Source organism: Poecilia reticulata, linkage group LG9 (assembly GCF_000633615.1).
Source record: "Poecilia reticulata strain Guanapo linkage group LG9, Guppy_female_1.0+MT, whole genome shotgun sequence".
In the NCBI taxonomy this organism is placed as follows: domain Eukaryota; kingdom Metazoa; phylum Chordata; class Actinopteri; order Cyprinodontiformes; family Poeciliidae; genus Poecilia; species Poecilia reticulata.
The window spans coordinates 2824826-2852330 of record NC_024339.1 but is presented as its reverse complement, the minus strand read 5'-3'; the positions used below and the strand labels follow the sequence as shown (position 1 = coordinate 2852330).

Here is a 27505-nt window from a genome sequence, read left to right as displayed (position 1 = left end):
CGGCCTGACTCTGTAAAACCTACATTAGAAAATTAATTAGAGCCTCGTTCCAACCAACGGCACTTCCAATGCGGTTCCGAACGCTTCGGATTCCATTTTCACACCGTCTCTCTTTTTTTTGTGAACTCCGCCGCACGTGCCCTTGCTAAGTGGGAGGAGGTTGGCATTTACATTTTTCTTCTTTTTTTTTTTTCTTTTTTTCCCCAGCCCTGAGCCCTTTATTGTAGCTTTAAATGTGTGCCCGTGATGTAGAGAAGGAACTGACAGTTTGTTCTCGTAGGGAGGAGGAGGAGGAGGGCGCTGATGTTAGTTTGGCTGACAGACTATCAGAGGCCGAGGAGAAGATCAAAGTTCTGCATTCATGTAAGTCGTTTAAACACTGGCATGTACTGTAGCTGCTGGATTTAATTTCAGCTTATTAAAAAGACACTTCATTTAGAATTGCAGTATGGTGCCCCCTGCTGAACCCCTCTCCCCCCACCACCCCCTATCCCGCTGCTGCTACTTACATTAATGACTGTTAAAACAGGCTTTATTTTTAAAGGCAGGGGKATTGGATTTCTCACTAGGTAGCGGCATAATCTCATCTGTAAACTGTTTGACTGCTACACGACTCTTTGTGTCGCAGTTTTGCTGGAAAAACGGCCTCAAATCAGACCAGTAAATCAAGCCGTCGTGTTGCTTTAAGGTCAAAGTTTGTGTGTTTTCTAAAAGTTAATATCTCACTTCCTGTGGTTTCTCTCCCCCAGCATTGAACGCTGCACAGACACAGCTGCTGGAGCTGCGCTGTAAATACAACCAGGAGATGGCAAACAAGTAAGAATCTCTCATGTTTTCATGTTCTTCCCAAAAAAACAAAACCAAACAAAAGCAAAATAAATCCTGCTCTCCCTACACACACACACCCACACGCACACACACACACACACGCACACACACACACACACACACACACACACCTCCACCTCTTGCAGTCAGGATGCCATGAAATCCCTCCTCCCCTCTCCGGTGTTGAGCATTTTAAGCCTGCGTAGAGTCACGTCTGGCGTAAAGCTGAGGTACACGAAGGCTGGGAGTGACTCAGCCGCTAACGCAGGTCGATGCCGCAGCCTCTGTGTTTGCCTTCTCCGGCAGCTGGACCCTGACAGCCCTCAAGAAGAATTGCTCCATTTAAAGATTGCTTCAGAAAACACTCTACCTTGTCCCGGTCTTTGAGCGCAATGTATCCAGCACGCAGCCGAAATGAATCTGAGCTCGTATGAAGGATGTCGATAGACATTCAAAGTAAACACTCCTTTGTTTGGGTTTGTGCTCCAGAGCGCAGGCGGCCCCGACGCTAATAGATTTTCTCCCGGGCTTAATCCATGGCGCAATTGAACTGATGTTTCTGGAGTCACCTCCATCTATTTTGTCGGACCAGACACATTTCCAGTTTGACGCTCGGCCTCGGCGAGCAGCGAGGGAGTTTGAGGGAGGGTCTCCGTAATGCGGTTTGTCACACACGCACTGATCGCGTTCCTATTGGCTGAGAACGACCACACGGTCCCCGTCACTTATCGTTTTCATGACACAGGACTTTATTATTGTTAATGGCAGCTCAGTCTTTGTTGATGATGACGACGATTTGTCTACCTCACCTTCAGTGACTGAGGTGGCACTTTATATAAAACGTCTCTCTTAAGGCACAAGCTCCTTTTCGACCTGTCACTAATGTGACAGGTCGAAAAYATTCTGCTAATGTCAAGAAAAACACAAGAAAACACAAATTCACAATTGTGGTGTTGAAATGAAAGAAATAAAACTAAAATCACATGTGAGTAAGCTTGTTCATGCAGTAAGTCATTAAAATCATGGCAGTGACAGATGTAAACAGTTACATGACATTATAGCCACAGAGCTAGCGTTCATCAGCCATCACAGRAGCCGTCGACCTTAAACTACATATGTGGCGATTTCACAGAACAACTTTGGATTGYACATATACAAATGACACAATTTTTTTCCCTTCCATAACCAAACACAATCATAAAAGTGGGGGCAAAAAATAAATTTTAAATTAGCAAAAAGTCCTAAATAACAGTGGGACACTGACTAAACTGCATAAAAATCATCACGTATGGAAGAGTTTGGTTTGATAACTACTGTAAATACCAGGTGGCATTCAGTACGAGTCTAAAATGAAATGTATGTTCTGGGAGCTGCCAGCAGCTCCCAGATGTCTTGCTGTAGATGATTGGTGAGTCGGGTGTAGAAGGTTGTAGTTTCACATTACAGCATCATCTGCATAACGTACGACGCCTGTRATTAGTTATCATTAGGCAGTTTACTTGAAAGTGGAAATAAAGTTTCGTTTGATAACATTTGAAAAGTAAGCATTGAGAGCGCTAAGAGGAAAATTGCGCATGTCTACGAAACACAAATACATATAATGTTCTTTTCTTTTTCGTTAAACCTTTACTGAACCAGGAAGTCACCTTTGAGATTCCCAATCCCTAGAAGGTTAGTTTATCGTTTATCGGTAGACTGTATTCTTCTGAACGCTCAYGGTTCCAGGTGCAAAGCTTGTTCTGTTTTTCCCAAACAATGCATGAAAACACTAAAAAACAAGGATTTCCTTTGAGCTTTGACATCTCCTGAGGCAGGAGCGTCTATTGTCAAGCGTCAGACTTTCCTCCCGGAGGTTTAGCGAACGCTGGTGCTTTCTGCTTGGCAGTGACTCTTTAATCCACTTGTTCTGTGTCTGCCCGTGTTTGTGTGTGTTCCAGGAAAGCCGAAATCGACGCCATCATGGCGAATCTGGAGAAAGCGAACCAGGTGAGTACAGTCTGTCTGTGTACTGCTCCCCTGATTGAGAAGCTTCTTCGTTAAGGTAATCACTCCTGTAATCAAGCCCCGGCTTTAATTAGACACACTCAGCYCCCTCCCCCCGCTCAYGCCGCCTCCYCCTCCCCTGAGTGTGTGATTAGTGAGCGTAAACTGGAGCCCCTGTTGGTGGGCACACCATGGCAGAGAACGGGAGACCTGCGAGTAGCGACTGACGCCACACAGCTGAACACTGGGGTTCTGGGTTATCTCATTCCCTTGATTGCTTCCCATCCTGGTGATGCTTCTTTCTTTTCTCCTCTCCCTTATTCTCTCTCTCTGATGCTTTCTCTGCCAGCAGCTCCCAGATAAATGTTCTCAAAATGAATCATTAATTAGCAGGCCGGGTGTGACAGAGCAGGTAAACAGTTTGGGGAATAAAGTGGGCTGACTAAACAGCCCCCTCAGCAGAATAAACCCGTGGCTGCACTCGCTTGCTCTGGCCCCGCGCGCGCTCACCGTCCTCAGTCGGCTCTGAATTCCCGTGCTTTTGATTTATGTGCCTGCGCTTGCCTTGATCATGTCATTAGCCAATTGATGTGGCAGGCGTGTAAAAACGGGCAACGCCGTTTCTGTACGCAGAGAGCAGAAATGGCTCAGAGGGAAGTGGAGCGGCTAAAGGAGCAGCTAGTCAGCGGGCCGGCCGCAGTGATGGGGAGCTGCCATCCAGCAGAGGGCGCCACCAGGGTAAGCGTGGCATGAAAAGGTTTAATGCTGTATATTTTCAGCTCAGCTGCTTTTATTGACAGATATGCCTGCAGGTTGTTTTAATGCTCAAAGAATCAAAATACTTCCAGAGTAATAAAACGCAAACACACATTCATCCTTTATATGTTCCATAATGCAGCTAAAAAAATCTACAGAGAACTGGTCCTGTTGTCAGAGAATATCTTTTAGTATTATGCTTTTATATTTTAATGTAATTGCTGTGTGTGTGTTTTAAAGTCACACTTTATCCTGTTTTATTAAGAATCCATGTCTTCTTTCAATAAGGCATAAAATATGCAAATTCTTTTAATTCTCTTTAATCTTCATAAATAGAGCAAATATTCCTGTTTTTTAATTATTTTAATCATGGGTGTTCTGATGAGTTTTTTGGGCCCTACCAGTCCCCTCCAGGATTTTCTAACTATTTTTGTGATTCAAGTCAGACTTTGTGGAGCTACTTTAGGAATATTTGCAATGAACTGTACGATTTTTGTTTATCATTAAACACCTTCCAGAATCTACACATACAACCAAAAAGCAAATAGACCGGACACAAACATTTTTATTCTTCAATTTTTGTTACTTGCCATAGTCAGCCAATCCCAGTATTTAGTTTGACATCAAGACTGAGGCATAAATTACCAAAAGAAAGTTGTAATATTATGAGACTCCAATGTGAGAAATCCATCTGATAACTGGGTAAGAAGAGGAATGTTGAGCATCTTGTGAAGTTATACCTTAGCACTGGTTTTACAAATAAGGAACAACTTCATGTAATTACACATCAGCAGCAGGACACACCACTGCAGTGATGTTGTCTTTATTCATTACATATTATGACTTTATTCTCATAATTTTATTTACCGGTATTCATTTATTAGCCTAGTCCTAGTATTCAGAATAAAATTTTGTGGAATAGCTTTATCATTATTAATTTTATTTATTCAACACACACATCTCCTTCCATAACTTCCCGTCTTGCTAGTGATGTTATGTGCAGTTTAACTGCTTCATATACGTAGCGCTATGTTTTGAACATTCCTGAATTTAATGGTTAACGTTCCAGATGCTCTCTGCACATATGCACAATAGAGACATGTCTAGTTACTTTTTTTTTTCAGTTAGCCTACATCAGTTACCTAAAAATTTGACTTTATTCCTCGAATGCACCTGAAGAACCCAACAGTACTTTGTGCTATTCAACTTGTTTCCTTAAATGAGACTTGAAGTCTGTTGTCTTTGTCATGATGCCTACAAAGGACAAGAAGGAGAAGAGCGATTTGCTGTCAGCCCAGGTAGAGGCCGCCCTGCTGGCCAAAGATCGCGAAATCCTTCGGCTTCTTGAAAACATTCAGCGGCTGCAGTTCACACTGCAGGAAGTTCAGGAGACTTCATCCAACCAGATCCTGGAGCTGGAGCGCCAGCTGGCGTACAAGACGGAGGCTATCGAGGTGAGACGCGACAAAACACAACGCACACAGTTTTGTTGAAAATGACCCGTCGCTTCTTATTATAATTTTTTTTTTTTTTTTTTTTGCCTCAGAGGTTGGAGGCTAAACTACAGTCACAGATGGACTACGAGGAGATTAAAACTGAGCTCAGGTAAAAAATAAATAAATAAATAGTGGAATCTGTCCAGTCAAAGATCCTATATAGATCCAATTAAAATCAATTTTCTCTGTCTGTAGCATCCTAAAGGTTATGAAGCTGGCTTCGGCAAACGGCAGCTCGTCCCAGGTATGGCAGCTCCAGCTCACACAGCACTTTGCATATTAAAAATCCTCCATTTACAAAATGAGATGTCTGCTTTCTTCTTAATCATCTGTTAGTGTTTGGGAAGAGAAAATAGCCACTGCAGAGCTATTGAACGCTTCATTGATCAATCACCCATTATAAGGATATTGACGGCCACTGCTATTGATTAATCAGAAATTAACAAGGTTGGTGTGTGCGCGTGTGGGTGTGTGTGTGTGGGGGTGTGTGTGTGTGTGTGCATGTGCGTGCGTGCGTGTGTGTGTGTGCGTGTGTGTGTGTGTGTGTGTGTATGTGTGTTTTTATAGGATTCTGCCAAGGCTGCAGAGGCTCTTTTGTTAGATAAAGATGTCTTTCTTCCATCTCACAAGTACATGGGAGATAAAACCCGACTATTGCACAGTAACGGTAAGCTTCACTTCATGTCTGCTTCTGGAGTTCAGTTCTGTGAAAACATTACATATCCTCTTCCAGATTTCTTCTTTCTGCATTTTTGTCACACTTTATATGTTTCAAAAATATTTTTAAAAAGCAATATATTGAAGCAAAGATAATCTGATTAGTGGGCAACATTATTAGCACTGTCAATCAATCAATCTTGTTCTTTGCTTTGCTACAGCTTGTTCACAACAGCGGTGCCAGCTGCGAATGCTAAGGCTAGTTAGCGTAGCCACTGATAACAGTGGGTAAACAGTTTTCCTGTAACGTTAGCTTGTTTCTCCACAAGGTCAGGATTCTCGTTAGAGATTTTTAATCTTAATGGGATTTTTCTGGTGAAATGAAGCCTAATGAAATAATGAATAACCATTAGCACATTGAGCAGCTCATACACATGATTGCATGATTGACAGTCCTAAAGCCTTCCTCCCAGATCTGATTGGTTGTTTCTGATTGGGAGTGGTGTGTTTCTGCTGATGGCAGAAGATCAGGGAAAAAACAGAGGAGCTCCATTTTTTCACAGATTGTCTAAAATTAAGCTGTAGCAACACAGTGACAATTGTATGAAAAAACAAAACAAAGCAAAAAAAAAAAACATTGTTTATAAAAGTTACAAACAACCATTTTTGTGAAAGACTTAAATCATTTGAAAACTGCTTTTCCATTTTCTGAGTTTTCTTGTCCTGATGCCTTTTTGCCCCCACTACCTTTTATTGAGTTTAGTGCAGAATGTTGTGGACATCTGAGAATTTTGACACCATCCTAAAACTTAAAAAAAGAAAAAAGAGGTGTTCAGGCTGAGCTGATTCTGGTGTCAGTTTTTAGAATAAATTTCTGCAAGATGCAGTTTGAATCTGCAAGGCGAGAAGGAAGGTCATTGATATTCTTTACCATCTGTTATCACATCGAGACTCTGTTTCTCCTCTTATCAGACGATGACCGCTCTGACGACGCAGGGAAGGAGGCAAGCAGGCCGCCCGGCTCCCATTCCTCTTCCTCCCAGGCAGAGAGCCGTGCCTCCCCCAGCCCCGGTCCCCCCACCCTGAACGGGTCCTCCTCGGGCCACGACCTCTCCCGTCCCTTCTCGGCGTCGCCGTGCTCCGCGGACAGGATGTCAGGAGACCACATCCTCCACAAGCAGCTCCTCTCCCCACACTTCAAGAAGGAAGGCATTATGGCTTTCCCCACCGCCCTCTATGCAGCGAAGGTCGCGCTCATGTCGGCCTCGCAAGGGTCCGCGGGCGCCGGCGGCATGGACGCCGGCCTGCCCAGCGACCAATCGGAAAGCGGCAGCTCGACGGCGGGCGACGAGGACCAGCTGGACACGGCGGAGATCGCCTTCCAGGTGAAAGAGCAGCTGTTGAAGCACAACATCGGCCAACGAGTGTTTGGCCACTATGTGCTGGGCTTGTCCCAGGGCTCGGTCAGCGAAATCCTGGCCAGACCCAAACCCTGGAGGAAGCTGACAGTGAAGGGCAAAGAACCTTTTATCAAAATGAAACAGTTCCTCTCTGATGAGCAGAACATCCTGGCTCTGAGGACCATCCAGGTCCGGCAGAGAGGTGAGTGGAAAACACTGCAGCAGGCGGTTCAGATGTACTCTGTTTGGCTGCAGTTGACACTAAATGCCTCTTGTGTTAACTTGTACTGTGTACTTTTCAAAAATATTCTTATTGTTATATATGCATGTCTTGTTTGTCGCTATGGTTTTCTCAGTTCTATGGCTTTTTTAGATTTCTTTTCTCTCTTCATGGAGGTGTATATGCAGACTTCTACGGTGTTGTCTTGTGCTATCATCTCATCCTTCTTTCTTTCCTTTACTCTCATCTCCTTGTTTCTCTTTAAACCTTATCTCTGAATTCTCTCCCTTTCTTTTCTCCTTTTCTTTTCCATCTCCGTGTCCATTTTGTTTGAAATAAATCCAAAGTAATTTCCACTAAATTTACATAAACATCAAGTGGAGCATCATGGCAAAAGATGTAATGCTCAACTTGTAAAAGTAAATCTGTTGAGCCATAATATCTGCATTTACATTACAAATGTGCACTAAAGTAAAAAAAAATAACACAATTTCGTGTTTGAGGTGTTTCCATTAAATATAAACCGCAATTAAAATCACGTGAGAATAAGTTTGCTCACACGAGTAAGACTTTTAAAAACATGCCACGCCATGATCCTTCAACTACTTCCTGTCGTCTTCTTTGCGGTTTGTTCCAGTGGCAACATCTTGGTGTTGATCATGTGACTGGTGTGATGCTAAAAAAAAAGTGCTTCTGTTGCAATTTTGCTAAATAAACCAATTTTGACATTGCAAAAAAAAAAAAAAAAAACATTCATCCAAGAACAAAAACTTTTATCCAAAAACTTTTTTTTTCAAAATTGCATTGTTTCCGTTAAGGAGATTTATTTTACAAATGTCTAATTGTGGAAATATAGTCAACATAAAGGCAGATATTGCTGGACAGACTTAAAAGCAACTGTTTGAATAGAAAACATGCAATGCCTTGTGAAAGTATTCCCACGCCTTATTTCTGTGTATTGTCCTTGGAGCTGGTGCCTATCTCCAGCAGCAATTAGGCAAGAGGCGGCATAAACCCTGGACTGGTTACCAGTCCATGGCAGAACCACAGACACAATTTAGAGAAAAACAAATGACCAAATCATGATGTTTTTTGACTGTTGGAGGAATCCAGAGGACCAGGAGGGAATCATCTCATTTCCTTCCTCTTCAAAGTTGATCATCACTTTGTGTTAAGTAATCACATAGCATTCAACTAAAACATTATAGTTTGTGGTTATGATGTGACAAAATGTGAAAAACACAAAAAGGGTATAAAAACTTTTGTAAGACATGAAAGAAATTCATTTTCTACCACAAATGACCCAAACAGCCAAAGGTGTTTGAAAACATCTCCTTAATCGTTTTTAGAGCATTTCGGGTCTAACGACCTGCTAGTTGTTGTCTTTTTTTTTTTTTTTTTTTCATAAAGATGTGATATTTCTCCTGGACCGGTGTACACCTTAATCCACCTGGACCACATCCTTGACTTCGTCACAACTTCCTCTTGCATGTTTATAGTGTTACTTCTAAACTTTGTTTTCTCCCTAGATTTACAGCGTTTGAAAGTTGAGCTTCCCGTATACTGCAACCTCAGACAGCACGCGCTCAAAGGCAGCCATTGATCTACCAGTCAAAAGCAAAGCCTTGGAACTGCTCTCTGATCAGCCATCCCACTCACCCCCACCCTCCCCTCTCTCTCTCCCTCCCTCCTTCTCTCTCTTTCTGTTACCCTCTGTGGCAGGGAGCATCACTCCACGCATCCGAACTCCTGAAACTGGGTCAGACGACGCCATTAGGAATATCTTGGAGCAGGCCAAGAAGGAGATCCAGTCACAGAGGGGCGGTAAGGATAAAGGCTACGAGCCACGAGTCACAGTTGACGGCTAAATTGATTGGTTTTTATTTTTACATTGACTGACTTTCACATCTATTTTCATCGMTGCTAGCTGCAGTATGTAAAAATATATTTTTTCCATATTTATTACGTCTGTCACTGTGTTGTGTCAGTTTAGTATGAGACAGATAATCTGTGAAAAAATTGAGCTTCTCCACTACCTCCCTGAGCTGATAATGCTGTCTAAAWAAAATGCACCTTTACCAGTCAAAAACAACAAATCAGAGCCAGGAGGAGGGGCTTAGCGCTGTAAATCAACCTCTTGTACGCTGCTTAGTGTGCTACTGGTGGAAAACCATTTTACCGTTACAGAAAAACTGTTTGTCCGCTGCCATCGGTGACTATGCTAACTAGCCTTAGCATTCCTGGCAGCACCACAGCAGGCCTTATAGTGATTAACAGCTCTAAGGCCCTCCCCCTGTCTCTGTGTGGTTTATATCTCCAGTTTGTACGTAATTATAGCTGTTTTTTCACAGATTATCTGTCTTATTATKATCATTTTAGCAAACATATGAAAAAATAAAAAGGTTACATAGCGCATCTTTAATGGATCTGAGTTGGAGAGGTAATTTAGAAYGTGTTTTTTATTCATCAATTACTGCATACAAACATTACATACTAGCAAACAGGTACTGACCTACAAAATAACTAATAAAAGAAAAAAAACGACATCAAAAGGGTACAAATTAAAATGGATAAGAGATAAAAACATTACCAAGTGGTGTCACAATAAACATGGAGTTGTTTGTTTCTTGTTTAGGTGATGGGAAGTCGTCTCTGAGCAGCTCATCTGGCCGAAGCAGCAACGGAGCGGGCAGCAGCTCTGATGAAACCATAAAGAACATCCTTGAGCAGGCCAGGAGGGAGATGGAGGCACAGCAGCAGGCGCTCATGGAGATGGAGGTCTGCGGAAGGTCGTCCGCCGCCAGCTCYGGGGTCCAGGTGGAGCGCCTGGGGCCCCCAGAGCGCTCCAGGGTCCTCCCGCTGCCCATCTCCATCAAACAGGAGGACGGGGGATGCATTGCCGTGTGCATGGCCAACTCCATCAGCAGCCCCCAGACGCCACTCAGCGTCCTCTCCCCGGCCGCTTTCGTTCAGAACATCATCCGCAAAGTCAAGTCGGAGATCGGCGAAGCTGGCACTTACTTCGATCAGCACTGGTCTCAGGAGCGGGGAGCCATGATACTGAGCGGCGGCTCCTCCCGGCCCTTTAGCTCTGTCTCGCCCTCCTTGTCTTCCTCCTCCTCCGGGCCCCCCACGCTGTCTCGCACCTGGCCCCGCCTGGAGAATGGCGACGGCCTCGCCAACAGCGAGGAGGTGTCCAACGCGGACGACGACCTGGGCCTGGGCCGGCCCGTGGAGGTGAAGGTGGAGTCGGACACCTCGGTGAGCGGCGAGTCCCCCGGACCTAGTCCGGGCCGCCTGTCCTACTACCCGGCATACATCCCGCGTGCCCTGAAGCCCACCGTGCCCCCSCTGACGCCGGAGCAGTACGAGATGTACATGTACCGAGAGGTGGACACCATCGAGCTGACCAGGCAGGTGAAGGAGAAGCTGGCCAAGAACGGCATCTGTCAGAGGATCTTTGGAGAAAAGGTGCAAAGTTCATCATTAACATCTGTTAATCCTCAAAGAACAAATAAAAACTTTCCGTATGCAGACATCTATTCTTGCCACAATAAATTTTGCTGGACGATAAATTTTCCAAATATTTATTGGGATAAATGATAATGTTGTTTTGAGACAATTTTCAATTAATAATGATTGTAGCATAATAGTGCAAGTACACCTTTTTAGACCTGTTACAATAACAAATATTACCAGACAATAAATTGTTCCAGGTATTATTCTGATAAACCATCATGTTGTTTTGAGACCATTTTCACCCTTTCAAAGTCTAATAAACTTTACTTTGTACAGAACAAGTCACACTGGAACTGGGAGACACTTTAAATAAAAAAACTATTCATAAAAAGGAAATAAAAACCTACACACATCTAAAACCATAAATCAAATGGATTATGGAGTCTCTAAAAAATATTCCCCCTCAAAAAATKTATATATTWTTTTGTCTGAAAAGTTTCTAGATATAGCGACAAAGTTGCTAAGCTGGCAACTGAGTATTGTTAATRCACAGATGTGACCTGGTGAGTGAGTCTATCGGTCAGTCCCCTCTCAGAACAGAACAGAGCTGAAGTGGACAGTGGCTGATATTCAGACCTTTACGAAGGTAAATGGATCTGTGGATCAAATCCGTTGAACATGTAGTTATCGGCCAATCTCCCAAAATTAAGGAAATTATGGCATATTTATTGGTGCACCAACAAACCCAATCAAAATTAACTGATCACTGCCATGAGTTATGATACATGTTTTATGTCTTCTAAATTGTGATGCTATTACTTTGTAATTAAATGTGTAATTTGTGATTTTTGAGGTTAGGYTATTGACAGGTAARTTAATCTTATGTCTGTTGAATAACTGTTTTGGTTTCTTCATTTAGTATAAATCTARAACAAGTTTGTCCAAGAAGTTGAAGYGAAACCAGAGTGAAACTTTGCTGTCATGAACCAACTTGGATCACAAAAYCATTTCAGTGATTAGCTTTAACACTGTTTAATGGACCTTTACATCAGAGTTAAATTTTGCATTCATTTAGAAGCGAAWTATCATTTTATGGCACATGAAAYATGTGCCTTAGAAGAGAACATGTAGAGTTTCTGTTTAACTCTGTTGTGAAAGTGGTACAAAAAGCTTAATATTACAGTAGTTTAATCAGACAACATGTTAGATAGAGATTTCCACTCTGCCATATTCATCAGTTAGTTACTCTGASCAGAAACACTTTATATTTGTTTTGTTCTCAGTGTGTTTCACGCAGTGGCGGCTCACCACCTCCAACATATTTCAGTGTAAATAATCTTTGAYTTTTATGTAAATAACCACCCACTGCAAATAAAAGTTTAGAAGTTCAGAAAACAATGTTTTATAGATTGCTGTTATTTTCCTGAGAGTGGAGTTGACTTAAAAGACAGTAAAACATTCGCTCGTGGCCTCTTCCAGACTTGCAATTAGCTTTGTCCTCCAGGACATTCTTATCTGGATTTATATTTAATGAAGATGCCAAAAGAGTTATCCTCTGCAGGTAAGATGTTAACCGCTTATATAACCTTTTAAATGAACTTTACTTGAAAATATTCTTTAACGTTTTTCTTTTCCAGGCTCCCCGTGGCCTAATTTTAACTTCTATAGCTGTAAATGATGTCAGAATAARTGAACCAAAGGAAAAATGTTGAATTGTGAATTAAAAGAGGTTTGTCTACCTGTAGAGTATTGTTTTAAACACTGCAGTGAAAACACTGAAGATCAATTAACATTCAGATTGTTCTTGAAAAATGTGTGTGTGCACGCGTGTGTGCGGGGGTGTGCGTGTGTGTATGTGTGTGTGTGTGTTCAACTTTTACCTTTAAGTGAGTGATGTTTAAATAGATCAATATATCACGGTATTTAACAATACAATATCATAAAACATAAACGGGTGTACTGCAGTTTTAAAAACAAGTTATTTTTTTGAGTTATTAAATCACATTTTTTGCTCTGGACTTTACTTCTTAATCATATGAATTATAATGGCTTCAGAATGCACAAATTATTTGTAGTACACTGTCTCCCTCTAGTGGCACTCCAATGAAAGTTGTCTATCTTTAGAGCGCCAGGATTTCATTTCACCATAAAAATAACAAATATATTCTCTTCTGATGATCGGCAGACTCAGATAGTGAACATAATTTTATTTCTATTYATTAAATGCATCAAAATAAAGGTATTAACCAACGGCATCAACTTTAATATATAAAAATAATGTCAATATAGTTTGATGCAAAAATAGGAATTTGGAAATTACTTCATATTTTCTCTTTTATGTGATACAGTCCTTGGAATAAAAAAAAAAATCTGTAATAGTAATAGTAAAGACGGGTAAGTGTCTGCGCCTGGTGAGCCACAAAGACAGATTTGTATTCCTAACATCTCATTCTGTTTGTGTTGAACAGGTTCTGGGCCTCTCTCAAGGCAGTGTCAGTGACATGCTGTCACGTCCCAAACCCTGGAGCAAGCTGACCCAAAAGGGCAGGGAGCCCTTTATCCGCATGCAGCTGTGGCTACTGGACCAGCTGGGCCAGAGCCTCAGCCAGCCTCCCAACCAGGGCCACACTCAAGGTGAGGACCCACACACAGGCAACATGCAAAAGTACCATATTCTCTGGACTATAAGTCGCTCCGGAGTGCAAGTCTCAGAAGGCAAAAAAAAGTGTCATGAAGAGGAAAAAGAGTTGCATTTAAGTAGAAACATGGAGACCTAGTCCATGTTGATGAAAGGCTCTGGTGACATCTTGTGTTCAGCTGCTTCTTAACAAACTTGCTGAAATTGTCTGATTTGGTTTGGAAGTTCTGACAGTTTCTGAATCGGTGATATCTGTGCTCTAAATCAGAGTGGTCAGGAACAACTTCCCTCCGCCAGTGTTCTGATGGTCTGGGCCGCCCTGTTAGATATTCCAAGAGTTTGATTAAAGAGGACTAAGCTGGATGGGTGTGAACGTATCCTTATAGTCTAGGAAGTTCAGCATCAGAACCACTATATATGCTGCACTAACAAAACCTTTTGACGTTACCAGTTGCCTTGCAGGAAGACAAATACTAATGTAACCCGCATGAAATGTTCTTAATTCCAGATAAAAGTCCCATAACAGCGCAGTCCTGTCCCTCCCCACCGCCTAGTCCGGCAGAGAGCAACCCGAGTCCAGTGACTGAGCCGGTCAGTCTTTCACTGGAGAGCAGCAAAGAGAACCAGCAGCCTCAAAGCCTTGGCTTGGGGTTGCCCAGCCACCCAGAAGGCGGGAAATCCACTTCCAGTCTCATGGGCCTGCATCAGCCCACGACCCCATTAGGAATCCAGGAGCTGGTGGCCATGTCTCCAGAGCTAGACACGTACGCCATCACCAAGAAGGTCAAGGAGGTGCTAACAGACAACAACCTTGGTAGGTCTGAGTTTACTGATATTCTCTCTGGAGGGGCAGGAACCGTTTTAATGCAACATCTGCCACTTGGTTTAACAGGCCAGCGACTTTTTGGGGAGACCATCTTGGGTCTGACTCAAGGGTCGGTGTCTGACCTGCTCTCCAGGCCTAAACCTTGGCACAAACTCAGCCTGAAAGGCCGGGAACCCTTTGTCCGCATGCAGCTATGGCTCAATGATCCGCACAACGTGGAGAAGTTGAGAGTCATGAAAAAGATGGAGAAGAAAGGTTGGGACCGAGACCTGCTCACGGTTTGAAGTTTGCATGCCGGTTGTGTAGCCTAATCTCGGTGGATGTTTGTGCTTGCTAGCTTACCTGAAGAGGCGGTACGGTCTGCTGAGCACTGGCTCTGACAGCGACTCGCCCAGCACTCGCTCCGAGTGTGTGAGTCCGGCCCTCGCCTCGCTGGACTTGTGTCCCTTCAGCCAGGTAAAGAAGCCTCGGGTGGTGCTGGGAGCCGAGGAGAAAGAGGCCCTGAGGAAAGCGTACATGCAGGAGCCGTACCCGTCCCAGAACACCATCGAAATGCTGGCGTCGCAGCTCAACCTCAAAACCAACACCGTCATCAACTGGTTCCACAACTACAGGCAAGGCTGACTGTATTTATCCTGTTCAGTATATGAATTAAACACAAGTCCTTTTAAAAGTATTCACACCTCTTGAGGTTTTCGGATTGTTAAGTCTGACAACAGCCTCAAACTTCAGTGCATTTCATTAGGATTTGATATGACCAGTGTTGTCGGAAGTCATTTTGAACTGTATCAAGATCATGAATGTCCTCAAAGGGCCGGTTATGGTAAACCGTATTGAGAAACTACCTAGCTGTTGAAATATGACTAAATATTTCAACATTCAATAAATGCTTCATTCAATAAGTGCTTCTTAAAGTTAACAAAATTGAACATCTTTTCACATTGATGTAATTTGGCAATATACTGATAAAAACTGTTTGGTTTTGGGAGTACAGACATTCTTGCAAGGCACTGCAAACTTCAATATTTCTGTCTGTACTTTTAGAGACTCTTTCTAAATAAAATGTTTACATGCAGGTCCAGGATGAGGCGTGAAGTGCTGATGGGCGGTCTTCCAGATAATGACACAGACGCCGAGCCCAACAGCTACTCCCCCTCAGTAACACGGAGCCCCAACTCCGATGGCGAGGACAAGAGACTGCTGCTGCCCTCAGGACAAACCCACGCCAGCCTTCCTCTTAGCACTACTGACGCACTGCCTCACGTTAAACAGGAGGCAACTTACAGGGAAGAGGACAGCATAGACGGAAGAGAAGGCTCACAGAAAGAAGTCGGAGTGCAGTGTTTTCCCGCCACCGTGCCGTTGTCCCCTTTGAAAACCGAGCACGAAGACTCCGCCTCAGGCTGCCGCGAGCTCCACCCGGCCGGCCAGAGCCCGATGCAGGAGGAGGGCGCATGCAACCAGATTCAGGGACTCCACCTTGGCGTGGCGTCCGCGGACGGCCCGCAGCGAGCCAACAAGTCCAGGTACGATGGAGAAGAATCCGGGAAGTCGCCCGTTGACCCGGTCAGCTTCAAGGCTTCGTCGGAGCCGTGCCGCAGCAGCCTGGAGGTCTCGCTGAACTCGCCGTCCGCTGCGTCGTCACCTGGCCTCATGATGTCCGTCTCGCCCGTGCCATCTTCCTCCGCGCCCATATCGCCCTCGTTGCCCAACCAGGCGACAAGCGCCAACCACGGCATGGACGCTAACCCGCTTCCTCCGTTCCAAAGCCCTAAACTCAACAGAAGCACTCAGAGACGCAATGAGAAAATGGCCAATCTCAACAACATCATCCACAGGCTGGAGAGGGCAGCCAATCGAGAAGAAACACTGGAGTGGGAGTTTTAGGGCCTGCTTTGCTGCGTCTCATCCAGAAAGACTGTTGCTGCACACAACGAGGAAGAAAAGTTGGATGGAAGCTTCCGGACCTGAGCGGAGGAGCCTGGCTCCTTGAGGCAGTGTCGTCTTGGACTGGAAACAGGAATGCAGAGGAGAACACGAAGCTGAACTTCCTACAATAATTTAAGAGTTAAAAAAAATTTATAAAAATGTATTTGTTTTTTTTGTTTTTGTTTTTTTTTCTTTTGATAATGCATACTACTTTGAAATGTATGTGACAACGCTAGCTGTTGTTTTAACTTATTGGACTTGAAATGAAGACTTTTGCAGCTATGGTGTCATTTAATGTACACTGAAGTTCTGAAGATTGCCACTGGGTGAGATTAAAAAAAGACCTCTGTCTTAAGCCATTAAAAGCACTATGACTATTTGAAAAAAAAAAAAAAAGACACTGACCAAATTTGCTACTTTTTGAATAGCAGTTTTTCAAATTTTGTCTGTCAGACTGGACAGTTTAAGTCAAGTAACGTGAATTCCAATTACTGACTGGGGGATAGTCCTTTAAGACTCTAAATATACAACACCTTGTATGTACTTAGTTTCTTGGTGATATGTTTTGAAATCTTTGTAACTCACACGTATAAAATGTGGTTGTACATGTTGTAGAATTGTCTGCAATAGCCTTCTCTAAATCTGATGTAGCATGGTACTCACCTGACCCTGTTATCCTCTGTAGTTAGTCACCTGTGATTATACTTGAGCGAAAACGAACAAAAAAAAAAGAGGTTACGCAACAAATAGTTGAAAAGCCTGCAAAAAAGGAAAAAAGTTAAAGGAATATAAGTGTATTATTTTTCTCTCTTTTTTTTTTTTTTTTTTTTTTAAAGAATACTTGAGGTTTACAGTTTCAGCCCCTTGTACTTTTCGGTTGAAAGTGAAGGCTTCACTTCACCTGAGCTCAGTTTACACAGTTTCTTTCAGACTTACCTCTTCGACCCTCTAAGGCACTGGCTCTCAGACCGTAAACGGACCAAGACACACGGAGCTTGGTTTACCTCAGATTAGGTTCACACACATCACGCTACGATCATGCATTTCATAAACGTAAACATGAACCACGACAGGTTTGACTCGGTGGGAGCGCTCTGCGTCGGCTACGGGACACTTCGCCTCTCCACTAATTTGTACCTCTGGATTGCACCCATTTACTTAAACCATTGCATAAGTTTATTTATCTTTGTAGTTAATAGGCACAAACTGCTAACTAGATTATCCATGTAAACTGAAGTTTAAGAAAAAAAGCTTCGATTTCAAAACCAAGATGCCCAATGCTGGATTTACAAGCCTCTTGGCTAGAGTCAATTTTGGTACCCTATAATAAATATATTTTACTAATGAAAATTACAATTAGGCCTGTCAACATTAACATGGTAATGCATTGATCTAATATTACATTGTTAATATTACATAATGCAAATTTATCGGCTTTCCTATTTTGACCTAAAAGCCTCTCTTCTGTTGAAGATTACCTGGTTCCAGGCTATGCGTTACACGGTCTTGTACTACGGTCAGCAATGCAGATTTAAGCAGTAAAAAAAAAAAAAAAAAAAAAACCAGAATTAAAGTAATAATTTTCAAATACTTGAGAATGGTTTATATATATTTAAAAAATCCTAAATATTAACGCTGCTTTAAGCTCTTTCTGGCCCAGAAGATGCCAGACAATGTGATAACAATTTTCCTTTGACGGTACGAAGCAGGGCTGACCGTCTCCCAGGTGTTGCTGCACACTGCCAGTCAGCTGGCCTAGTTAAAGCCCCTATTTTGTTCTCATACCTACAGAAAACGTATTTCAAGTCACAAATAGATAGTTGTGACGTGGAATCTAAAGGAGCAAATAAAAACTTTTACATAATTTGTTTTATTATATCTCAACCATGTTATTTTATTGCTTAAGGTTATAAAATGAAAATCTCATCCTGGCCAATGTCTAGAAGTATGAAGTGTTTTTATGAATGATGAACAGAAAAATGCTCAAATCTCAATTTAATTTCACACTTGAGCTAAAACTATTCATACCCCTGGCAGATTTAGATTTTTATTTACTTTCATTGAAACGAGGGTTTTTTTTATGCCGAGAAGTTATATTGCTATCTCTCAAGAGTTAGAAGATAACATTTTTTGGAAAAAAAATAAAATAAAAAAAATAAATGGCATGTCAAAAATGATTTATATCCTACTCAATGATAAAAGTAAGTTCGACACATGCGCTGTTGGATTCCAGTCTGGGCCACTCTGAAACGCAATACGTTTCAGAGTGGCCCAGAGTGGCCCAGTTTCACGTAGAAGAAACATGAAGTTCAAATTAAAAGATGAAAATGGAATCTAAATATGCCAGATTTATAAAAGTATTTGTATTGTTTACAGAAAACTTTTAACAATTTTTAAGTATTTGGGTTTCCGATTCCCATTTTGGTTCATTTCTTTACGAAATACGACAAATGTAGCCTCCTTTTGAAACTAAACTAGCTCCTGCTAATATATATTATTTATTCATCTACTGTTATTAACAAAAATTAACAAATTGCTAACTTTGTTTTGTTAAAAAAAAAAAGTCGAGTATGCAACGATCAAAACTACCAAGGTACAAAATGGCGAAGGGTCGAAGTGAGCCTCTGTTTAGTGGCTCAGGTGAACGTTCCCTCCACAGAGAACCAACATGAAGCAGGGTGCGYGGTAACTTTCTCCTTCGTATGTGTACAGATGCTCCTAACGGGCAACTTCTGACTGAGTTCCCGTTCTCTGAACGGGTCTCTCCCAGTTGTCAGAATAAATGACACTTCAATGGAACAGCTGAACAACCTAGTCAACGTGGGCCAACGGTAACACCGCTGAGATGAGATGTGCATCGACTAAAGCTCGATATATCAGAAAGCATGATGCTTGTCATCATCCCAAAACCCTTCAGTCTGTAAGTACAGTATATTAAAGAGCACCCCCTCATATTATCTTTGACCACTCGTGTATTGTGTCTGTAGCCGTTTCTTTGTCATGCTTGCAGGATGTTCTTTATGTATTTTGCCTCTATTTTATACTCTAAACACTTACCTAGATATCCAATACCTCCTGTATGAACTACTTGCAGCACTTAGATTTTTAATAATTGTGGGAACTCCGAGAAATTTTACAGTATGAGCGTCATCCTTAGCGTCCACAAGTCTTGCCTTTACTGTATTGTTGGATTTGGTAGTAAACACTTGCACATGTCTACATAGTTCAGAGGACTCGGATTGTATTATGTAGAGCTATATATTACACAATTATAAAAAAAAAAAAAAAAAAGTAACCCTACATCCTCGGGACAAAATGTGCTGAATATATTGAGATATAGTGTACAGATTTTAATAAACAAAACTCTGTCAAGCCAGTTCTTGTCTGGCAAGCTTGCCCACGTTTTAGACCTTCTCTCAGGGTAGTCTTGCTTTTTAAAGCTTTACTGAAACGGTTGCTCTCATCGGTGATGGTGATCATGATAAACAYGTGGTGTAGCGAATGACTCTGTTATGCTCGTCAATAAATGATGATGTGGATCTTGTATGGTTCCTGGAGTTTGAGCTGTCCCATATAAAGTCGCGGTTTGCTTGGGGAACTGATGCAGTTTTTGTAATTCATCACGCAGATGTGTCAAAGTACAGCGCAGGCTGGAAGCACCAGAAGGAGGCTTATTGGGTTGCTTGTTTTCTAAGATCAACAGACTTGCTCCAACGACACAGTTTTATTTTCCTCTCGGAGTCGGAAAAGCTTTTGTGCCGCTTTTCCAGCAACCATATTCTGTGCATAATATACTCTGATTAGATTTTCTTACGGAGAAAACGTCATTGTTTTTCATATTAACATGGTCACGTGAAAAGAAATGTATGTACCCTGACCGTGATCTTCTCATGTAAACATCATCCAATTGTTTTTGCATGCAATTAATTCTGGTCACATGACAAGAAGATATAGACTGTTTTTTGTGTTATTCTTCTTTCACAGGAACGGTGAATCCGAACTTAAGGTCCTTTTTACATTAGCAATGTCCATGCATGGTGCAGCTGATTTATATGACTTGCAGAATCATTACAAATATGTCGAAAGCAGGAACTCAAGAATTCTTGCTTAATATTTAAATTAAGGTTATTTTGTGCCATATCCTATGTTTCATGCATTTTTCCTTGCAGAGGAATTTCTTGTGTGTGGGGCTGTTTGTAACCGAGTTCAGAAAGAAAAGCCTAGCTTAGTTTTTAATTATGAACTTTAAACTCAATAGTTTTACTTTATAATTGACATTAGTCACTAAAAAGAAAGTAGCTGGCAAGCAAAATGTAGACGATCGGAAGAAATATTTAAAAAAAATAAATGTGGCTACAACTCTGGCACTGAGGGTTTGTCCCAAAGAAAATTTGTTTAAAGGTTGCCTGTAAGGAAGGCTCCAAAAATGTTTAAAATGAACTGTAAGGCCTCACATGTCAACCTATCAAATGTTAAAGAATGGTCAATGGTATGCCAATTTTCTTGGAAAATAAATTGCATATGTAAGCCATCGGTCAATACATTTTTGTTTAAGACCTGCTGTGTTGTGTATTTATTTTCTCATAAAAAGGATGCAAAGATGGATATTTTTTGCCTATAGAACTCTATAAAATTGTGTTTCAAGACATGACGTTGTTTTATTTACTAGACCGTGAACTGTATGCTTCACCACCACTTAGTATTTTTGCGGTAATTTGGCAGTAATAACAGTGTTTACATTATTGTACCGCGTGGTGTTTCTGAGCCACGCCCCCTCACGTCTGCTGTCTCTCACGTAATAACGTCGCCAGCACGTATGTTGTCGGGCTGGAGATTTCGCGGCGATGGCGACGGAGGCTCGGCGCTGGAAGGGGACGTATTGAAAGCGGGGCTTTGGCTTGGATATGACGAATGCGTATTTGTTGGAGATTGCTTTGCTCTTCAGTTATTCCATTGGCTTCGGATAAATCCTCGGCGGCGGACTTTTCAACACTCCTTTGACTGGTGAGTCAAGCGGCTGTAGTCTCGTCCGCGGTGTGTTTTGACAGAGGCCTCCGTCCCGGGGTCCGCCCTCCATCTCATAACAAAAACACTCGCACTGAGCGGCTAGCTCCCGCAGCTACAGGCTAGCAAGAGAACTTACTGGCTGTTCTGRGGAATAACCAGCGCTCGGACATTGCAACATAACAGTGCATTGAAAAGTCATTGGAGCTAGTGGTATTCCTTAAACGACCTCTCAGGACTAGGCTCTAGTGTACGCCACTATTTAGCTGAAATTGCCTGACGCTAGCTCGCTAACTGTTGATGTTAACGTTAGTTAGCGTGCCCAAAGACAAGGAAGACCAGTCATAATTTAACAGTTTTCTCCGTCGCCAATTGAGTACGTTGACATTAAAAAGTGGAGTTAACTGCTACCTGGGTGTCAATAAATAATTTCTCTGTAGTCAAATTTATGTTTTGTAGCTCAAAAATTACAATAACGACTGTGGTTTTATTGTAGCTTATTTCAAAGCCCATGGTGCACTAGCATTTCTTCTTTTTACATTTAGTCTGTTCAGTCGAAGCTTTTCTGCCGCTGTCCAGCCGTTAATGGCCGGTTGTCAGTTCACTCCACCGTCCTGGTTGTCAGTTTGGACTTTTCTCAACTAGCTAAAACCGTGGAGGCGGAGTGATGCTGCTGCTCTTGTCACGGGACAGGAGTAACGCTAAGGCTCTAACGGAGCTTATCCTTCCGTGTGTGATTCTGACTGAAGCCAGCCGGGCTCTGTTCATAAGCCTTCCGCTGTAAACAGAGCCGTGCCATGCCTCGGTCAGATAGGCTTTATCAGGTAGCACCAGCAGTAAAAGCAATGAAGTAATGACCTCATTTGCCTGCTTCTTGGAGACGAGGCCTTGTTTAAGGGGCTCATCTGTTACCATTTCGACTGTTTTTTCTTTTTTCTCCCATGTTTCTCTTTTTCCCCTCCCCTTGCCTGGGCATCTTAAATGTTTATGAGTAGGTGTGTTGTGCTCCTGAGCTGTCCATTCACTGACCCTCTTAGATCAGATTTCAGTCTCTGCAGTAGGAGCTGACCTTTTCAGCTATTTGTTGGGCGGTTTGCTGAAATATCCCTAACAGGTTGCCTGTTTAGAAGCAAGATGTTTGGTCTCTTTTTTTAAAATGTTACTTCTATATAAACACATTTTAGCAATGTAAAAGAACATTACGGTATATAGCAATTACATTTGTAATTATGTTTGAATTTGTGTTCTTGTTCTTTATGAATATAATTTGTGCCACCCTGGCTATAAAATAATACAGTTTACTTAGCTAATGCTTTATGTTTGGCAAACTTTTAGGTCTTCCATGCCATGTGTCAGTTTATTTTAATCTCCAATAATACTGAATCAATTAATTGCATGATAAAATTACAGCTCAAGCATTTCCATTTACGTGATTTATTGTTTTTTTCTTTTCTCTCTCGCTTTCTACCGAAAACTGAATGACAGAAGTCTTCAGTCTGGTGCTTTGCTGTCAACAAACCCCTTTTTTAAGAACAAGTTTGTTTACAAAGACTTCATAATTCTTTTTTTTCTGTTTTGGTTATGCACTTTGTTTATTTAAAATGTCTTCCGGTTCCAACATTAAACATTTGCTAGAATATAAAGTTTATTGATCTTTTAGAATGTGTTCTTGCATTATTATTCTACTATGATTACATTACTTGAAAATTATTTAAAACAAACAATGTTGTCATTTATTGCAGTAAATTCTGGGACAATTTATTGTCCAGCGAAACTAGTTATTGTGACAAACCTATCAGTAGCTGAATTAGCTCAACGTTGCTAACAGTGGTCCATGTTTTCCCTTTAACAAAAACTCTGACAATGAGTCCACAGCTGGCTAATCAAGTTTGGATTTCTGCTGCATGATTTCACTAAATGGAAAAAGAAAAAGCAGATTATCTGTGTGCATTCTGTGGAATGATCTACAAGACACAATATTTGGTTCTGCTGAATTGTTTTTCATCTGATTGGTTTCTGTGTGTACTCGCCACCGTTTCTGCATGTAACAACTTAAATAGTTACATGATTTGTCAGTACTGTTTTGATTTGTGTCGTGTTGTCAGTTTGGACTTTTCTCAACTAGCTAAAACAGTGGAGGCGGAGTGATGCTGCTGCTCTTGTCACGGGACAGGAGTAACGCTAAGGCTCTAACGGCTCTTACATATGATACTTAAGTTTACCCATATGTCTGTCATATTAGCTGGTCGTTTTCACTAGAGGTGGTAGGGGTGCACTAGGTCAGTCCACCAATAGCGCACCTTGTTTTTGTGTTAAAAAAAAAGTCAAAAGTTTAAAAAAAATGGGTGTGCATGAGCAGTATAACTTGTGAGGCCAACAGGCAGATGCAGTTGGTCCACAATTTGTCAGCTACAAACTTAGCTTAATTTGTCTTTCGTGTCACTGGTGTATAAAAAACCATGTTTAAAATAAGCAAACAACACTTAGTCCCGTGGGGCAGCAAGTAAAGCTTGGTGGCCTGCCAGGCTTATAATACACCGAGGGAATCCCTGAACTTGACAGTTATCAGTTAAGATCTTTTGTAATAAAATCTTGCCATTCTGGTTTTCTTCACAGACTACATTTGTTCTATTTTTGCTTGATTTTTTTTGTAGAAATCCTTGTAGTGTGTTCAAGTCTGGCACAAAGTACTGCAGGCCTACAGAGCACAAAATGTGAAGGAGAGGAGGAAGCAACAAAAGATTACAAAAGGACTTGCACTATGCCTTGTGTGATGTCACCAGAACCACATGCGAGTGGGAAGCTTTTGTCTTGATTTAAATAAGACTTCACCAGAAACTAACCAAATTAAAACCATCCATGCTTTGCTATTGTGTAGTTGATAAACTATGTGTGAAGTCGGTTTGATTGGTTTTTCCTAGGAAGGCTTTAAAACAAGTCTTGTATAAATTTAGTTTTCATGTGATCAAGACTCATAGCTGGCCAGACGAGGACTTGGTGCCTTGGGGACCAGCAGGCTTTTTTTTTTTCTTTTCTCCAATCCACATCTGAGTTTAATTGGTATCTCAAAGCTCACATGCATGCCACTGTAACCATCACTATATCTATATTTGCCAGAGAATCAAAAAGGCTCCTGTAGTTTGTAAAGAAACCTTCTGTTTGTGCAAGTATAAGGATATTTAAAAAGTAAAAAAAAACATTTTCTCACAGTTTCTGTTTACTTCCACAGATTTYCTCGTCTTCCTTGTTAGAATTTCCGAACAGATTAACCAGGACTGCAGACTGATCCGTGCCAAGCTTCTGCAGTAAGTTTTAATCTGTAATGATTGACATTTTTGTTTGTCATCTTCAAACTGACCTGAGATTTCATGCTAATTATTGATTTGTCTTTTTTTTGTCTTTTTTTTCCTAAAACCTTCAACTGCTGATACAAATTTAATCTGATTGAGTTCTCTTTAAAAACCATGATTGAGATGTATAATAAATCTCTACAATGGCAAGAATTTGGATTTAAAAATCTGGTAAGATTCTTTATCACACCTGCTCAGAAATGCCACTATGATGGAAATCCTCCTACATGTTGGAGAAAATGTAGAAATCAAAACACAAACCATTATCATGTTTTCTGGGACGGCCCAATTATAAAATATTACTGGAAGAAGGAGATAAATAGTGCTTTACAAGAACATTCCTTTGGAGATCAAACTTACATATTTTGGCATAATTCCTCAAGAAGATTAAAAAAGAAACAAATATCTGATGACTATTTTATTAATGGGAAGTAAGAAAAACATTACAAGAAAATGGTCATCACAAGACAAACCAACTTTAGACGACCGGATCGACATAACATTTAACATATAAAATGGAAAAAATAACAGCCTCTCAATCACAGGACTGAACAATTCTGTTACTGGTGGCATATTTGGGTAGACTGTGTAAAACTTAAAAGATCTGATTTTATTTTTAGAGACCAAAATGAAGATGAAATCTCCTCAATAATCCACTCTCCTACGATAGACATACTTCATAATTATTTAATACTATGTTTTCGTTGGTGTATTCCTTTTTTTTTGTGGTTTGCTTTTTACATTTCTAAATTAATTTTTTCTTTTGTTTCTTCTTTCACACTCTCTTTTACTCCTTGCATTATAATCTTTCTCAGGGAAGTGAGGTTGCATTTTTGTTTTAACTGTTATAATGTAATGGTCTACTTGTCCACCTTATTTCAAATTGAAGTTAATTTTTTGATGTAGAGGCCTAAAGTCATGTAAATGATACTTCTTTGAGAATCAATAAAGATAAAAAAAAGATTGACACCACCCAAAACATTACGTAATCTAGCCTTTCTGTTTTTATATGGGATTAATCATTTATATTTGGAGTTGTAGCCTGGCAATAAAAACAATGTATTTACTAATTAAAATTTTTTTTTTAAGATTACATTTTTTGAAAAACACTCCTTTTTTTTCTTTTTTTTTTTACCAATGCACTTCTTAAATTTCTGTACTCCAGAGTGATGTCAGCACGCCCAGGGCGGCCATCTTGTTTTACAAGCATGTTGTACAGCTTCTATGACTTCGGAACATGAGAGACATTATTTTTCAATCATGAGAGTAAAGTTATCATATTACAAGAATACATTTTAAAGAGATTTTATCTCTTTAAACCAACTTTTTCCATGTAACTGTAAGACTTGTAAAATTGTATCTTTATTCTGCTAACATTATGACTATATTGATGTAAAACGATTCTTGTGCCCTCTCCCTAATCCTCTGTCATACAACTCACAAAAAGGATGATCCAACTAGAAATAACTATTTGAAAATATTTGTTTGTGATTTTATTTTATTTTTTTGGAGTAGAAGTGATGTCACACTGTGTGTATTAGAGAATTACTTCTGTAAAACAGGATTTCACTATTATTTTAACCTGGACACATTAAATCATCTTCAGCATTTTATAAAAATTTTTTACCTGCAAGATTTTCAAAAGGAGAGGCAACATTTCCAAATCAGCAAGATCCATGACAGACAGAAACTGAATCTGTAAAGGAATAAAAAGGAGCCACTTTGCTGTTTGATCTTCTAGATTTATGCTAAATTTAAATGGCTTTACCACTCATTCTGCCTCTAAATTAATTTAAAATTCCCATCTGATACAAAAAAAAAAAAAAAAAGCTACCTTTCTGTCCACACTATCAGCTTTCTCAAAATGAAGAATATTTTCATGACCTGGTAACGCTCGGGTACGCCGTGTTCACCGAGGGGGAAACGGATCGAATGCTTGAGTTTCCAGTCTGCTGATCCTCTGTCAGGGCCGATCTCACGTCTATCTCCAGTTATCTTAGTGTTTCTAAGCCGATGTTCACTACTGGACACGTCTGGAAYAAAACGGCCAGATTAAACGGAGATGATGGATGTTGTGCAAACGGCGATCTCTGATTGGAGTCAGTGTGGGAAAATGAAAATGCGGTAACAGTTTGGCCTCCGCGGCACCCAGAGACCAATAACCAGCAACCACCTCATGAAGCAATCACAGAGACATCTGTAGCAAATTATCCCAATTTGAATTTGTTTTTTCAATTCAGACAGGCCTTATTATGAAGGTGGACTAATGGGTAAATGCAACACTTTTACGTGTGAGGCAGCTAGAGTTGCTGATTTAAACACCCAAAAACCTCAGAATAAGTCAAATTAAAAATGATTGCCTGTTAAAGAACCCCTCCATGTGAAGTGTTTCTAAGTATCTCTCTGTGTTTCTGTGTTGAGCAGACATAACCGAGCCGGAGTTCCTCGTTGGGAGACCCACACTCCTTCATCGGGGCCATGGTAAAGCATCCTCACTTTGTTTACTGCGATGAATGCTAATTGTCATGTCCCTTGTCCTGCAAGCAATCTGCACAATGGGAGCAATCCATTGATTATTGCTTTCAGTCAGCTCTGGTTATCAGGAGGCAGACGGTTGCGTCAGCTCTGAACGTGTCAAAGGTCTTATGAGGACAGCTTTCAGTTTCCATTGCACAAATGTTTTATCATTGCTTTGTGATGTGGGCAGCTGACTGGATGTATATTTCCTGTTTGAGCTGCTTCTGTTTTATGTTGTTTTTTCCCCCCCTGTAATTATAGTAGCATAGTAAAGTGCTGTCCTTTTGGCTGGATTTAGCTTCATGCTACAGCAATGGCAATTGGTGAACAACTCTCTGCTTATGCTGACTCAGCAGCACACAGGATGTTTTACAGCTGTTTATCATTCATCTCTTTCCTTTCACCATAATTTTTTTTCCCCAAGACTTTAAATTCTGCATTC

At 41.1% G+C, this 27505-nt stretch overlaps 2 protein-coding genes across 11 annotated transcripts in view; both read left to right on the top strand.

Annotated features, from left to right (window-relative positions):
• cux2b (cut-like homeobox 2b) overlaps positions 1-20748 on the top strand; it is a 152530-nt gene extending 131782 nt beyond the window's left edge. For all 5 annotated transcript variants that reach the window (XM_008417261.1, XM_008417255.2, XM_008417256.2 and 2 more), the window contains 16 exons: positions 281-363; positions 750-816; positions 2766-2814; positions 3445-3549; positions 4830-5021; positions 5114-5172; positions 5259-5307; positions 5631-5730; positions 6693-7322; positions 9063-9164; positions 9976-10811; positions 13268-13433; positions 13946-14251; positions 14330-14518; positions 14601-14877; positions 15340-20748. In XM_008417261.1, coding sequence (XP_008415483.1) covers positions 281-363; positions 750-816; positions 2766-2814; positions 3445-3549; positions 4830-5021; positions 5114-5172; positions 5259-5307; positions 5631-5730; positions 6693-7322; positions 9063-9164; positions 9976-10811; positions 13268-13433; positions 13946-14251; positions 14330-14518; positions 14601-14877; positions 15340-16150 — 4021 coding nt within the window. In that variant the 3' untranslated portion in view covers positions 16151-20748. The remainder of the gene's footprint in view (positions 1-280; positions 364-749; positions 817-2765; positions 2815-3444; positions 3550-4829; positions 5022-5113; positions 5173-5258; positions 5308-5630; positions 5731-6692; positions 7323-9062; positions 9165-9975; positions 10812-13267; positions 13434-13945; positions 14252-14329; positions 14519-14600; positions 14878-15339) is intronic.
• Positions 20749-20994: 246 nt separating this feature from the next.
• mtmr3 (myotubularin related protein 3) overlaps positions 20995-27505 on the top strand; it is a 38007-nt gene continuing 31496 nt past the window's right edge. For all 6 annotated transcript variants that reach the window (XM_008417268.2, XM_008417266.2, XM_008417267.2 and 3 more), the window contains exons 1-3: positions 20995-21196; positions 24426-24501; positions 26971-27027. In XM_008417268.2, coding sequence (XP_008415490.1) covers positions 27025-27027 — 3 coding nt within the window. In that variant the 5' untranslated portion in view covers positions 20995-21196; positions 24426-24501; positions 26971-27024. The remainder of the gene's footprint in view (positions 21197-24425; positions 24502-26970; positions 27028-27505) is intronic.